The sequence below is a fragment of the Macaca mulatta genome, chromosome 2 (genome assembly GCF_049350105.2).
Source record: "Macaca mulatta isolate MMU2019108-1 chromosome 2, T2T-MMU8v2.0, whole genome shotgun sequence".
Classification (NCBI taxonomy): Eukaryota; Metazoa; Chordata; class Mammalia; order Primates; family Cercopithecidae; genus Macaca; species Macaca mulatta.
The window spans coordinates 185,188,174-185,203,477 of NC_133407.1; the positions used below are offsets into that span (position 1 = coordinate 185,188,174).

The 15,304-nt window shown below is 36.1% G+C and overlaps 1 protein-coding gene across 1 annotated transcript; it reads right to left on the reverse strand.

Moving 5' to 3' along the window:
* Nucleotides 1-8,503: 8,503 nt before the first annotated feature.
* Nucleotides 8,504-9,454, reverse strand: OR5K4 (olfactory receptor family 5 subfamily K member 4). Its single transcript, XM_002808314.4, has one exon. It carries the CDS (start codon nt 9,452-9,454, stop codon nt 8,504-8,506), a length of 951 nt encoding a protein of 316 aa, XP_002808360.4.
* Nucleotides 9,455-15,304: the final 5,850 nt, after the last annotated feature.

Below are 15,304 nucleotides of genomic sequence, written 5' to 3' on the forward strand. Positions count from 1 at the left end.
CAAGCTAAAGACAGATATAATAATAGCTGGACTTCAACGCCCTACTGGCAGAATTGGACACACCATCTAAACGTAAAATTAGCAAAGAAGTATCAGATTCAACTGCTCTGTAGATCAAAAGGACTTAATAGACGTTTACAGAATATTTTATCTAACAGCTTGCAGAATACATATTCTTCTCCTCAGTACATGGAACATTCTCAGCTTAGACCACATGTTAGGCCAAAAAACAAGTCTCAATTTTTTTTAAAGAAATCATATTAAGTATATATTCTGACCACAATGGAATAAGACTAGAAAGCAATAACAAGAGGAACTTCGGAAACTATACGAACAAATGAAAATGAAACAATGTGGTCCTAAACAACCATTGAGTGAATGAAGGAATTAAAACAACTTAATGATGCATCTTAAAGACCTAGAAAAGCAACAGAAAATCAAACCAAAAATTATTAGAAGAAAAGAAATAAGATTGGAGCAAAATAAATGAATTTGACAATAAAAGAACAAAAAAGATTAATGAAACAAAAATTATCTTTTTTCTAAACTCCCAAGGATGTGAAGAAAAGGCAATATTGACTCAAAGTCTACCTCTATCCAGAAGAGCTGAATGAATTTGGGCAAGATACTCAGGATTTCAAGATATGAGATTTCTACTGAGGAAATGTATAAGAATTAAGGCCCAATCAGTAGTTGATACATATAAAAAGTCTAGTAATGCCTAGCAGATAGGTGTTAAGTTAGTTTTCTTTCATGTTTGTACTCTTAAGTGATGAATAAATATTTTTGTTTAGCTATTAGGAATTTCACTACTTTCTGCCTCACTTATGCATGACAAGCATCTCTGTCTTTCTGTGAATGTTTATGAACACAGCAACAACATTCATTGAAATCACTGCATGTTGGTAGAATTTCTAACAAATAAGACAAGAAATAATACTAGGGTGAAAAACAACTTGATTTAATCAATATAGTCAGAAATGGCACTGTCATATATGATAAGCAATTAAGCAAACTACATGAAAAATTTAAATCCATAAGCATTTCAGTATAAATAGACTTATTTTCAACCAGAGATAGAAAAATCACCATCGTACAGATACTCTATTTCTGAGAACTTGAGAGAAAATTTTTAAAATTTTAATTAAAACATTTAAATTTAAAAATTAAAATTTCCATCACTAAATATAAAAATTTTCTTCATTAGAACATAAAAATCCCATGTGAATCCATATTCAGTATAACCTTTTGAATGAATTCAAAGGAAGTTGAGAATAATATTTAAACATATGATTTACTTCCCACAGATAGTGTTGATTTAAAAGGGATTAATAGTTTCAAACTTAGAATATGACTGATTTTGCAAGATCCCAGAAAATTTTCACAAATTTTGAATGGAATTAACTTATATATGCTGACTTCCATTCCAGTATTTGTTGAAAATTATAACTACTTACAATGTGACAACTATTTACTAGGGTAAGTAATTGCACTCTGAATCCATTTGTAACCTCAAAGTAAGTATTTAGAAGCAAGATGGTGGAATAAGAGTCTTCCTTGATCATCATCCTTTCCCAAAGACACAAATTTAACAACTATCTAACAAAAAAGCACCTTCATTAGAACAAAAAATCAGGTGAATACACACAGTACCTGGTTTTAACTTCATGCCACTGAAAGCGGCACTGAAGAGATAGAAAAAACACTCTTGGAGTGCCAATGCTACCCCTCCCCCCTCCACACCCCTCTCAAGGCAGTGGCATGGTACAGAGAACATTGTTGTGTCTTGGGGAGAAGAGCGAAACTATTGGGAGGCATTGAACTCAGTGATGGCCTGTTATAATAGAAAGCAAAACCAAATCAACTCAGCTGATGCCTGCCCACAGAGAGAGCATTTAAACGACCACTAGCCAGAAAGGAGTCGTGGATCCCAGTGGTCAGAACTTGAGTTCCCACAAGCCTTGCCACCACAGGCTAAAGTGCTATGGGGACCTTAATAAACTTGAAAGGATGTCTAGGCCACAAGGACTGAAACTTGGAGGCAAGTTCTAGTGCTGAACTTGGCCCAGAGCCAGTGGAATGGGGGGGTGGTCACACAGCCTACTCAGACACCAGTCAGGATAAAGAAGGGAGTGCTGACATCATCACCCCTCCACTAACCCCAGGCAGCACAGCTCATGGCTCTAAAAGAGATTCTTTTCTTCCACTTGAGGAGAGGAGAGGGAAGAGTAAGTGGGACTTTGTCTTGCATCTTAAATACCAACCCAGCCACAACAAGTTAGTGCACTGGTCAGAGTCATGAGACCCTTTTTCCAGGGCCTGGTTCCTGGATGACATCCCTAGACACATCCTGGGCCAGAAGGGAATCCACTGCCTTTAAAGGAAGGATCCATCCCTGGCAGCATTCATCATCAACAAACGGAAGCGCAGTTGGGCCCTAAATGCCAGCAGCGATACAAAGGTACACATCAAAGGCCTTGGGTGAGACTGTGAGACTTGCAAACTTCAGGTGAGCCTCAACACATTTCCAGCTATGGCAGCTATGGCAAGAGTTTTTCTGCTTGAGAAAAGCTGAGAGAAAAGTAAGGGGATTTGTCTTGCAGCTTAAGTGCCATCTTGGCCACAGTGGGGCAAAGCATGAAGTGGGCTCTTGGGGTCCCTGATTCTAGAAATTGGTTCTTGAATGGCATTTCTGGACCTGCCCTGGGCCAGAGAGGAGCCCACTGACCAGAAGGGTGAGTCCCAGGCCAAGCAACTTTTACCACAAGGTGACTTAAAAGCCCTTGGTCCTTAAGAGAATATCAACAGTAGTCTGGCAGTATTCCCCATGGGCCTGTGGTGGTGGTAGCCACAGGGTGAGGCTCCTCTGCCTTTAAAAAGCGGAGAGAAGAGTGAGAAGAACTGTATGTTGTGATCTGAGTGCCAGTTTAGCATCAGAACAACAGAATACCAGGTAGACTTCTAAAGTTGTTGACTCCAGTCCCTGACTTTTGAGCAGCACCTCTCAACCCTCCCAGGGCCAGCACCTCTAAAACTCTCTAAAAACCTAGGGGAACTCATCACCCTGAAGTGAAAGACACAGGCCTGGCTGGTGCTGCCATCTGCTGACTGTAGAGCCCCAGGACCTTGAGCAAACAAAAGTGGTAGCCAGGGGGTTGTTACATCAGGCCTTGGGTGAGACCCAGGGCTGTGCCGGCATTAGGTCTGACTCAGCACAGTCCTAGTGGTGATGGTCACAGGGGTTCTTGTGTCACCCTATCCCCAACTTCAAGTTCAGAACTGAGAAGGAGAGAGACTCCATCTGTTTGAGGAAAGCAAGGGAAGAGAACAAGAGTCTCTGCCTGGTAATTCACAGAATTCTTCTGGATATTGTCCAAGACCATCAAGGTGATATCTCTACAAGTCTGCAAGAACCACAGCATTAGTGGGCTTAGGGTGTTCTCTAAAGCAGATAAAACTTATATCAAAACATCCATGTCCTCGTGGATATCTGTAAAACCTTTTCAAGGAGTACTGGTACCAAGAAGCCCAGACTTGTAAAGACTACAATATACCTAACTCTTCCATGCCCAGACACTGACAAACATCTAGTAGCATAAACACCATCCGGGAAATCATGACCCCAACAAATGAACAAAATAAGGCACCAGGGACCAATCCTGGAGAAACAGAGATATGTGACCTTTCAGATGAGAATTCAAAGTAGCTGTGTTGAGGAAACACAAAGAAATTCACGATAATGCAGAGAAGGAATTCAGAATTCTATCAGAAAAATTTAAGAAACAGATTCAAATAATTTTTAAAAAGCAGAAATTCTGAAGCTGAAAAATGCAATTGGCATGCTAAAAATGCATTAGAGTCCTTTAATAGCAGAATTGATCAAGCAGAAGAAAGAATTAGTGAGCTTGAAGACAGGCCATTTAAAAATGTACAGAGGAGAGAAAAGTAAAAAAAAAATAAAAACAATGAAGTACACCAACAGGATCTGGAAAACAACTTCAAAAGGACAAATCTAAGAGTTATTGACTTAAAAAGGAATAGAGAAAGAGATGGGGTAGATAGTTTATTCAAAAGGAAAATAACAGAGAACATCTCAAACCTAGGGGAAAATATCAATATATAATTAGAAGAAGGTTATAGAACACCAAGCAGTTTTAAACCAAACAAGACTACCTCAAAGCACTGAATAATCACATTCCCAAAGGTCAAGGATTAAAACAAAAGATCCTTAAAAGCAGCAAGCAAAAAGAAACAAATAACATACAATGGAGATCCAATAGGTGGGGTAACAGACTTTTCAGAGGAAACCTTAGAACCAGGACAGAGTAGCACGACATATTTGAAGTGCTGAAGAAAAAAAAGTTTTACCCCGGAATAGTGTGTCCAGTAAAAATATCCTTCAAACATGAAGGAGAAATAAAAACTTTTCCAGAAAACAAAAGCTGAGTTGATAATGGCAACTTTTAAAGTATTAATGTTTTCACAGTCTTTAGGGAAACATTTATGATTCTGAAAACTGGTAATTTATTTATTCTCCTTCTTCTATGTAAATTGTATCTGTCTTGTACACTCAGAATTGCCTTAATTAAGGAAGTAAAGCTTTGAATTTTTAGAGAGAAAAAAAGGGAGGGAGGAAGGGAGGAAAGAAAAGAGGGATAGAAGACAAGGCAAGGGAAATGAAAAGACAGCTAAGCAGGGAAGAACGAGTGAAACAAGACTCCACCACTATCTAGAAAAACTGATGACAGCATTGCTAAATTTTTTCATTCTGATACTTCATAAAGTCAGAGATAAAGAAAATATTCTAAATATTTCCAGGTAAACAATAGAATGGGAATCAGAATAACATGCAATTTCTCCAAAGCAACAGATCATGCTAGAATATAAAGGAAACATAACTTCAGAGTTCAGAAGAAAAAATATTTATAACTCAGAATTTTAAAGAAATCAAATTATTATCATATGTGGAAAACAATTGCCAAAGAACAGTCATCAAAAAGAGGGAATGAACAATTAAGAGAAAGATGGAGAGCTTGAATACCGAGTTATTTAACACAAGAAATCAAAAAATAAAAGTCTCAGTAAGACAGCTGAACATTGGGTCTAGAGAGCAAATTATCCAGACTGGAGCAGGAGGGTGGAGGCTACCAGAAAAGAAGTCTCCAGGGTAAAAAAAGAACTCATGATTATTTAATATGGTTGATCAATTTAATGGATACATAATGGATGTGAATGAGCAAATAGGAATATAAAGTTTTTATTAACTTTAAAAAAATTGACAGGTATAAAGAAAATGAAATGTAAGCATGGTAAACTAGTTCTTCTATTTGCATGTCTCTCATAAAAAGTGGTTATTGAACTATAAAAGATTTTGTTGGGGCCGGGCACAGTGGCTCACGCCTGTAATGGCACTTTGGGAGGCTGAGGCAGGCAGATCACGAGGTCAGGAGATCAAGACCAGCTTGGTCAACATGGTGAAACTCCCATCTCTAGAAACAAACACAAAAAATTAGCTGGGCACAGTGGTGCGTGCCTGTAGTCCCAGCTACTCAGGAGACTGAGGCAGAAGAATCGTTTGAACCTGGGAGGCAGAGGTTGCAATGAGCTGATATCAGGCCACTGCACTCCAACCTGGCCAACAGAGTGACATTCCATCTCAAAAAAAAAAAAAAAATTATGTTATATCATCAAGGCTAAAGGGAATGGGAGGTGTTTAATAAATAACTTAATATTCATATACCATAATGGGAAATTGATTAATATGACTAAAACTGATACTAAGAAATATAAGGATAAATTTTCAGAGAAATCATTTTAAAAATTAGAAGGTTGTTGTGGATGAAACACCTAAGTCATGGTGGGCAAGAAACTGTAGTTTTTGGAATTCACCTTTTAGTACTATTTTTAAATCGTATTATAAATATATATTAGAAAACAAATATAAAGGAGCAAAAACACAGAGACGAGTTTGAAGCTATTGATATTGTTCAGGTGAGAGATGAAATTATGTACAGGTGGTGTAAGTGGAGAGATTTGCACATTTAAGATACACTTCAGAGACTAAGTTGACAGATATCATGAAAGCTTGGTTGTGATAGGAGAGAGAGTTGCATGGGGTTCTCTTAATTTCTGCCTTGCCCGACTGGTTAGAGGATGCGACCATCATAATGGAGAAGACCAGGGGAGGACCACGTTTAGTGGGAAATTCAAGCCTTGTGCTTTCATCATGTTGAATTTGAGATGTCTTTGCAACATTCAAGTAATTATGTGAAGTAGGCAGTTGCACATATGAGTCTGGAGAGTAGGACGGATATCAGAGCTGGAAATATACATTCTGAGCCATCTTCATATTGATGAAATTAAAAGCCAAAAAAAGATGAGGTCACATAGAAAGAAAGAATAGAGTGAATAGATATTTTATATATAAATGTTGTATAACCCTAACAATAGACATTAGGTAGAAGCAGAAGAGTCTTCCCCAATTATAGCTTATAGCTTTTTAGTTTGGTTGCCTTTAAAATGCCCATCTTCCCTCCTGAGACAGAAGTGTAGGAACTAGAACAGTCTTGTTTTTGTTGTACAAACGGGCTAGAAATAGACCTTTCTGTATATGCATGTACATGCGAACGTATGAACGTAAACGTACAAAAAGGAGGAATAAGGAATCACTAAGAGAAGAGTTTGTCAATAAATGCATCCGGGACTACTGGTTAGCCATAAATCAAATTTTAATTCTCACTTTATAACATTATAAAATAAATCCCAGTGGGATACTGTATATTAAAAATCAAACTATGAAAAATGAAGGAAATACAAATTTTGTCTATAAATATATATCTAAATGACAGGGAGATATAAATTTTAACACAAGTGGAAGAGATAGTTTCTCAGTTGACCCAGGGCTACTAAACAATCCTTTATTTCCTTGTTGCTTGTGATGTTCTTCTTATTTTATATGGGAGTTTACTTTTGAACAATCTGATTTGTTCTTTTGGTTTAATTCTTGATTTAAAACCAAACTGTTGTCATTATTGGAATTTTATCATATATTTTAATATATAACACACAAAGTCTATTTTTTTATTTTCTAGAAAAATCCAGAATAGGAAAAAATTTTAAATTCATTTTGCCAGGTTCCCAAATAAGTTCTCCTAAGTGTTTATTTGAATTGAATTAGTTTGTAAATAATTTTTAGAGAAATGGCCAAATAAAGTTATACCTTTAATATGCCATATATGAAATAAATTCCAGGAAGAATCGAGTCAAGTTGCAAAAATTTAGAATATCAAAAAAGGAAGGAGGAGGAAAATGGGGAGGAGGAAAATGAGGAGAAGGAGAAGAAGAGAAATAAGAAAAGGAGAAAAAGAGATACTGGTTAATAGTAGACTTTGGATTAAAAAAGAAATTGTGGATGAAATACATGAAAGAGATCATAGAAAAAATAAGTAAATATGAGTGTATTAAATTAAAATGTTTATAAATATCAGAAACAAATACTAACACTATCAACCCACAGAGGAATTATTTGCAACAAATAGTTGTGATGACTTTTCTTTGAAAACAATGATATAAATAAGAAAAAAGACAAAGCAAAAATGACAATTCATAAAAGTAAAAATGGCCAATAAACACATAAAATATTGGTACAGTTTACCACTACTCAAAAATAAAACAATGTCATTATCAATATGTTTTAAAATGTTTGATGAGTGTTTAATATGTAACCTGCAGTTTTATAATACATAGCAAAAAACATAGTTGATGCCTTCAAGAATGAAAAGGACCTTAATTATGTTTCTGGTTAAAGCAGACCTTAATCTACTCTGTCCAATTTGTTATAAGTCGCTGTTAATTATTCTGCAAAACAGAATATTTTGTGAGTGAGCCTCTGTGTGTGTGTGTATGTGTGTGTCTGTGTCTGTGTATGCCTGTGTATGTGTGTGTGTTCCTTTTCATTCTATTTTTTTCATTCTTGGAATCTTATCTAAATAAAACTTCATTACCTTAGATATAAATTACTGCAGTTAGTTTGCTTCTAGTCTTTTCCACTCTAAAGTAATACATAGGTGTCTGTCAGGTCAGTTTTCTGAAATAAAACTACCATTTCACTTTTCTGCCAGGAAATTTGAAATGTTTCAAACACTCTACGTATGATTGGATATAATGTCTTCCATTAACTAGGAAACATTAATCAGAAAAGACTCTTCTACATATTTAAACATTTAACTTTCATGCTATGTTGATTAATTGAGGTTTAGGATAATACTCTCTGACAATTCCATGAGAGTCGTGAAAGGTAGTAATAACAGTTACCAGTGAGTTTCCCCTGATTCATTCTGGTTGTGGAATTTGGATAAAGATTTTTCAAACAATTTTGAAATTCCATTGATATATTTTTTAAACAAACATAGCCTAATGATTTAAAGGCTTACATTTTGTGTAAAATAACATATTAATTTTTCTGTGTTCCCTGTTTATGAAAGCATTTTAATACATTTAAAAATCAATTTGCTATAGAACAAGTTTGTTCAAGAATGTTATAATTCCTCATCATTTTTTTAAGAACATTTATCACCTCCTTATTTCTCAGACTATAAATAAAAGGGTTTAGTAATGGGATTACTATTGTATAGAATATTGCCACCGGTATATCTTTATCTGCTTCTTCAAATGGTCGAATATACATGAGAAGACAAATGTAAAATATTGAGACAGAGAGAAAGTGGGATGCACAGGTAGAAAATGCTTTACCTCTTCCCTCCTTGGATTTCATTTTGAAAATAGTCAAAAGGATGCATAGATAAGAGATCAAGACAGTAGCAATGGTAAAGATTTGAATTGGTATTGAAAAAATATATATCATTAGTTCATTAATAGAAGGATCAGTACAGGAGAGTCTATACAGTGGAAGAATATCACAAAAAAAGTGGTCAATTTTATTAGACCTGCAGAAAGTTAACCTTATCAGAAGCCCTCCATGAATCATGGAATGCAGGTTTCCAGCTATGAAGGCCCCTGCAGTCATCTGAATGCAGAGTGTCTTGGACATCATGATGTGGTACTGCAGTGGGTGGCATATGGCCACATAGCGGTCATAGGCCATTGCCGCCAGAAGAAAGCAGTCTGTGGTTTCAGCAAGACAGAGAAAATAAAATTGTGCCATACATTCATACAGGGAAATAATTCTATCCTCAGAAAAGAAATTCTCTAACATCTTGGGGGTAACAGCACAGGAACAGCAGGAATCCATCAGAGCCAGGTTGCCCAGAAAGATGTACATTGGTGTGTGAAGATGGCGCTCTACATAAATTAATGCCACCAGACCAAGATTCCCCACCATGGTGACCAGATAGATGGCAGAGAACACCACAAACAGAAGCATCTTCAGCTCTGGATAATTGGTAAATCCTATGAGGATAAACTCAGCTGCTAAGGAGTGATTTTCCTTTGCCATTCCTGGCTTCTCTGCAGAGACATAAATTGTAAAGAAATTTAACTGAGATTCTAAAGCAGAATGTTTCCAATTTTCTCCCTATAACTTCCCTGTATACAAAAGGGAAGAAAGTCTTCTTCAAATCATCCTGTGCCATCTCCTGAACACTAGCACACTCACTGTAGGTCACATCAAGTGAGAAAAAAATATCATGGATTGTGCACACAGGGCTTGTCTGAAAATATCTGTGTGAATTCCTAGGGCAGGAAAGCTTTATCTGCATGAATTTTCCTATGGTGATGTAAAATTTATGGTCAGTACATATAATTTTCCATTTCCAAAATTAAAAAGACATTTTCTTATGGTATCTTTTCCTCCAGGAAAAAAATAAACAAGTTTTAAATCATATCCTATTGGATCAATGTGATGCTTAAAATGAATTACTCTTTAGGCATTTTAAATGTTAACATTTTAAAAACTGCACACAAACACAGTGAGTTTGAAGAATGCTTTTGCTAGCTTAGTAACCCTTTCCAGATAAGGTCACCAATGCATATTTTTAGAAATATCAGGCTGGGCGCAGTGGCTTATGCCTGTAATCCCAGCACTTGTGGAGGCTGAGGCAGGCGGACCACGAGGTCAGGAGTTCGGGACAAGCCTGACCAACATGGTGAAATCCTATCTCTATTAAAAATACAAAAATTAGCTGGGTGTGGTGGTGCGCACCTGTAATCTCAGCTACTCACAAGGCTGATGCAGGAGAATCACTTGAACCTTGCATTCAAGGTGGAGCTTGCAGTGAGTTGAGATCTTGCCACTGCACTCCAGCCTGGGCAACAGAGCAAGACTCTGTCTCAAGGAAAAAAAAAAAAAAGAAATATCTACTCATCCTTTTAGAGAGGATAATAATATGAAACATCTATAGGTGTTCTTAATAATTGTATTGGATAACATTTTATGTTCATTTCAACATATTCTAGATACTATTCCAATCTTGGTATGACAAATTTCTCAAGAGGCTATTACTCTTAATCACACACTTATCCTAATACTGTATCTAGTTTTAAGAGTTTTACGTGCATGTCTAACATTGTAAGATTTGGTTGCAAAGCCTCCACACACAGTGTGAATATTCTTCATGGTAAATATCTATTTTGTCTTCACTCAAACATCTCTCATAGAAACTAACGTCTTCATTTTCGGTGAGCTCCATGGAGGCTCTCCATTTATTTACTTAAGCTTTAAATTTATTTAAATTTACAAACTCATTATCTACTCTTAAGTGGCTATATATTTATTTGAGTTTATTAATCACCTGAATTTATTATATAGTTATTATAATTTGGCAACTATAACATTAAAATATTTCAGTTGCAGAAAAAATATGAGTTTTAAGGAATAATAAAGTTAACTCTCTTTTCTTCTAGAAGTTTCTAAAGGTCTTTAGCCACAGCATACTCCAAGTAGACAATTTTGGAGAAAAGCCTACAATAGTTAATTCAAAGTGCATTTTTTTTTTTTGAGACAAAGTTTCACTCTTGTTGCCCAGGCTGGAGTGCAGTGGTGCAATCTCAGCTCACTGCAACCTCCACCTCCCGGGTTCAAGCAATTCTTCTGCCTCAGGCTCCTGAGTAGTTGGGATTACAGGCGTGAGCCACCATGCCCGGTTAATTTTGTATTTTTAGTAGAGACGGGGTTTCACCATGTTGGTCAGGCTGGTCTTGAACTCCTGACCTCAGGTGATCCGCTTTTCTCGGCCTCCCAAAGTGTTGGGATTCCAGGCATGAGCCACTGCGCCTGGCCAATGCATTGTTTTAGAAACATATTTTGGTTAGGTTTTCTCTGTTTCTTACTTTTGTTTACACCAAATTTAAAACTCTGGTTTTCTATTCACTCACATAATATAATGATGTTTTCTGGAGTTTCATCACTAGAGGCTTGTAATCAAAAGAATACAATAAAATGTCTTTTATATTTTAGGTCTATAACTCTTTTTAAAAATCCCTCAGAATTATATTTTGAAAAAAACTTTGTAAAAATATAAAATACTGCTCTTTATAATTATTTTAGTAATACCTAATGGACAATCAACAGAAAATATTTATCATGTGGACTATGGAAAAATGGATTTTATTGTCAATAATTATTATTTTATGTAGATGATATATCAGAATATAATGAGTAAAAACTCATTTTCTCTTCTCCAATGTAAAATATAATTCTCAACTGAATAAAATATTAATTCTACTCTACATCCCAGAATTATTGTATGGGTCATTGTCAGCCTTATCTGTATATTTGCTGATAAAATTATGGTACTTTGAACAAAGAACAGGTCTGATTTATCCACTTACTGTGCGTCCTTATGGCTTTCTATAATGTCTTCACTTTAGAGACAAAGAAAGTTATTAAGTGGCTAAAATTTAAAAACAATGAAAATACTGAATATACATTTTTAGAAAATGTATATTCTGCATTTTAATACTATAATATAAGTAAGTTAGAAATCAGTCCTCATATTTTGAGTTCACTGAGAAACATTTTATAGTAGCTGACTGGTCACCTGATGTTTTTTCTTTGTAGGGAAATTAAGAATAAAAATATTGGATTTTAAATCATTAGGGAATAAATTATAAAAATCTGGGACACTCCTACCAATAGGTCAGTGACAATAATTATGTGTCAGGCAAAGTTAAAGTTTTCTATTCTAAAGGGAATTCCTTGGCATCAGAGTGTTTCTGCAGATACTCTAATCTGATGGGCATGGTTCCCCCAGAACCAGTAAATCAAACAGCATGTAAAGATGGATGCATTTTGAGATTCGGAAGTTAAATCAAAATGGCTATCACTAAACATAGCTTAAGGTTCCTCTTGATTTTTCACATACTCGGAATCTCTCTCTTTCCCTTACACACACACACACACACACACACACACACACCCCTACCTTGATTACCTGAAAACTATGATAGAGAGAAAAAGATTTACATTGATCACTTGGGGTAGAAGTTAGAGATTTGAAGAGAAATTTGTATTTGCAGAGAAGAGGCAAAATGTGGCAGGATCGTCCAGGGTTGTGTTCCTTTCTTTTGCTCCCAAAATTAATCTGGCCAAATCTTGTATATTCATCCTCTGAAATAAGTCTGACATTATGTTCTTTAGTTTCGCTTATATGTCATGAGGTAACTTTAAAAAACTTAATTGAGGTATGAATAATGTACAAAAAGCTCTACACATATAATGTATACAACTAGATAAATTGGGACATAAGTATAGATCCACGAAACTATTACCAGACTCAATGCCGTCATCATAAGAACTTACTTGTTAATTGGCCTCCTAGCCCCATCTTTTCTCCAGTGTGTAGATATGCTCTTATGCATTAGAAATGTTTTTGGCTCCTCATTAGTCTTCAAACCAACTTTTTGTCCTTTATCTTGGTACTCCAAGGGCTCCATACATAGGGCTTATATCACTTAAGACTTTATTTTCTACCATTTACCTTTAAAAATCCATCTCCAGCCGGGCGCGGTGGCTCACGCCTGTAATCCCAGCACTTTGGGAGGCCGAGGCGGGCGGATCACAAGGTCAGGAGATCGAGACCACGGTGAAACCCCGTCTCTACTAAAAATACAAAAAATTAGCCGGGCGCGGTTGTGGGCGCCTGTAGTCCCAGCTACTCGGGAGGCTGAGGCAGGAGAATGGCGGGAACCCGGGAGGCGGAGCTTGCAGTGAGCCGAGATCGCGCCACTGCACTCCAGCCTGGGAGACAGAGCGAGACTCCGTCTCAAAAAAAAAAAAAAAAAAAAAAAAAAAAATCCATCTCCAGAGACGTGCCCATCACTTATCTATTCCTTGATGCGCTAGAGTTTAACCTTGACCTCAGAATATTTACTCAGAATCTACTCTTCACATGAAATGCCCTCTTTGATTTATTCTTCTATCCAAATCCTACTCAATTTTTATGAGCTCTGATTCCCATTATGAAGGCATCCTCAACTTTCTGATCTGCAAGATAATGACTGTTTGCGTGATGCAAAGAGCTCTTAATTGTGCTTCACTCCTATGCTCATTCAGCTGTTTTTTCATGTGCAACTTTTGTTTATTCTCAGATAGATTAATTTTTTTTTTTTTTTTTGGAGACAGAGTGTCGCTCTGTCACCCAGGCTGGAGTGCAGTGGCCGGATCTCAGCTCACTGCAAGCTCTGCCTCCACCTCGCCCAGCTAATTTTTTGTATTTTTAGTAGAGACGGGGTTTCACCGTGTTAGCCAGGATGGTCTGGATCTCCTGACCTCATGATCCTCCCACCTCAGCCTCCTAAAGTGCTGGGATTACAGGCGTGAGCCAAGATTAATTTTCTTTTAGGTTTTCCACACTGCAAACCCCTCATAGTTCCAGATAATGTAGGCCCTAGGTGAATGCTTATTGAATTGCTTGCAGAAATTTCAAGTAAATTAACTTCAACATTATAGAGTGACTACAATAGAGAAGTCATGGAGTCAGACATTGGGCAGGAGGGGTATGTGGTAGGAGTGAGGTTGGGCAGAAACCTGAATAGATAAATAAGAAATAATCCTGCCCTCAGGGAGCTCCCAATCTAGAGGGTAAAATCACTTATACAACGATATAATAAAGAAACTCAGGCTGAGTTAAGTATTACAAACTTAACTACAAACAAGGTATATGGGAATACAAAGAAGGACTTAGAGAACTAAGGGACGCCCTTATATAAAAATGATATTTCTCATGATTCCTGAAGGATAAATTAAATTTCAATAGGCAAGAAGAATGTGTGGCAAAGAATTACAGGTTGAAGGAGCAGCATGATTAAAAGCAAAAGCATGGAAACTTGAAAGCACAAAGCATATTTAGTGAATGGAGAGTGAACCACAGTAGCCAGAGTCTGGGCTCATGACAGGAAGGAGTTGGAGGTTCTCATCGCCACTCCCTCACTAGGATCACTACTCAACTCCTAATTACCACACCTAAAGCATTTTTAAAATTATTATCTTAATTAATTAATTTTATGATTTGGCACCATTGACCACACTCTGAAGCATATTTGCTTTTCAGGCTTCTGTGATTTAACACGTGTTTATTGCTACATCTCTGGCTATTCTTTCTCCATGTTTTCTCTTAGATCCTCTTTTATTCCTTTCCTCACACACACAAATTCCTTAAAATAAAAGTACACCCTTGGGTACTTTTACAAAATTATGGCACTTTGTTTTAAATACTAGTCACTAATTTAGAAAAGCCTTGCCTGATATTTAGCCAGTAAATTACCATATACTCTGATGTCAATCAGTTGTTTTGTAAGCAAATTAAAAAGTGCTGAATTTTTAAATTTGAAAAATAAGTTCAAATTTATCTTAAAATATGTGGAATATTTTTATGAAGGTGGAAGCATTTTGTTTCCAAATTTTTTAAAAAATAAGCAAACATGAGAGTTTTTACTATGTTATATAATTTTTGCCCAGAGTATTATATGAGGATATATAGAAATATCCTCAACATGTTTTCAAGATTTTATCTGTGTTGCATGATTTCATATTGATAGTAGTTACAGTTCACTTAGTTAAATATCAAACTGACATTAAAGGACAAAATAAAGGTTTTAATCATTTAAAAATATGTGTTGAATAGCTACTTATCATCAGAGAATGGATTAGCACATTTAGAAAACCTATCTTTTATTAGAAGAAAAATATATAATTCATCCTAAATCCAGCAATTCTTTTAAGTGTTGACATGATTCCCAGAGAACCTCTGTGTGGCATGTGGTCACTCATTATAAGATATCATAAAGTTTCTAGTATTTTAAAGATCCTATTTATTTTTAAAAACTGATCATATCAGTGACATGCATT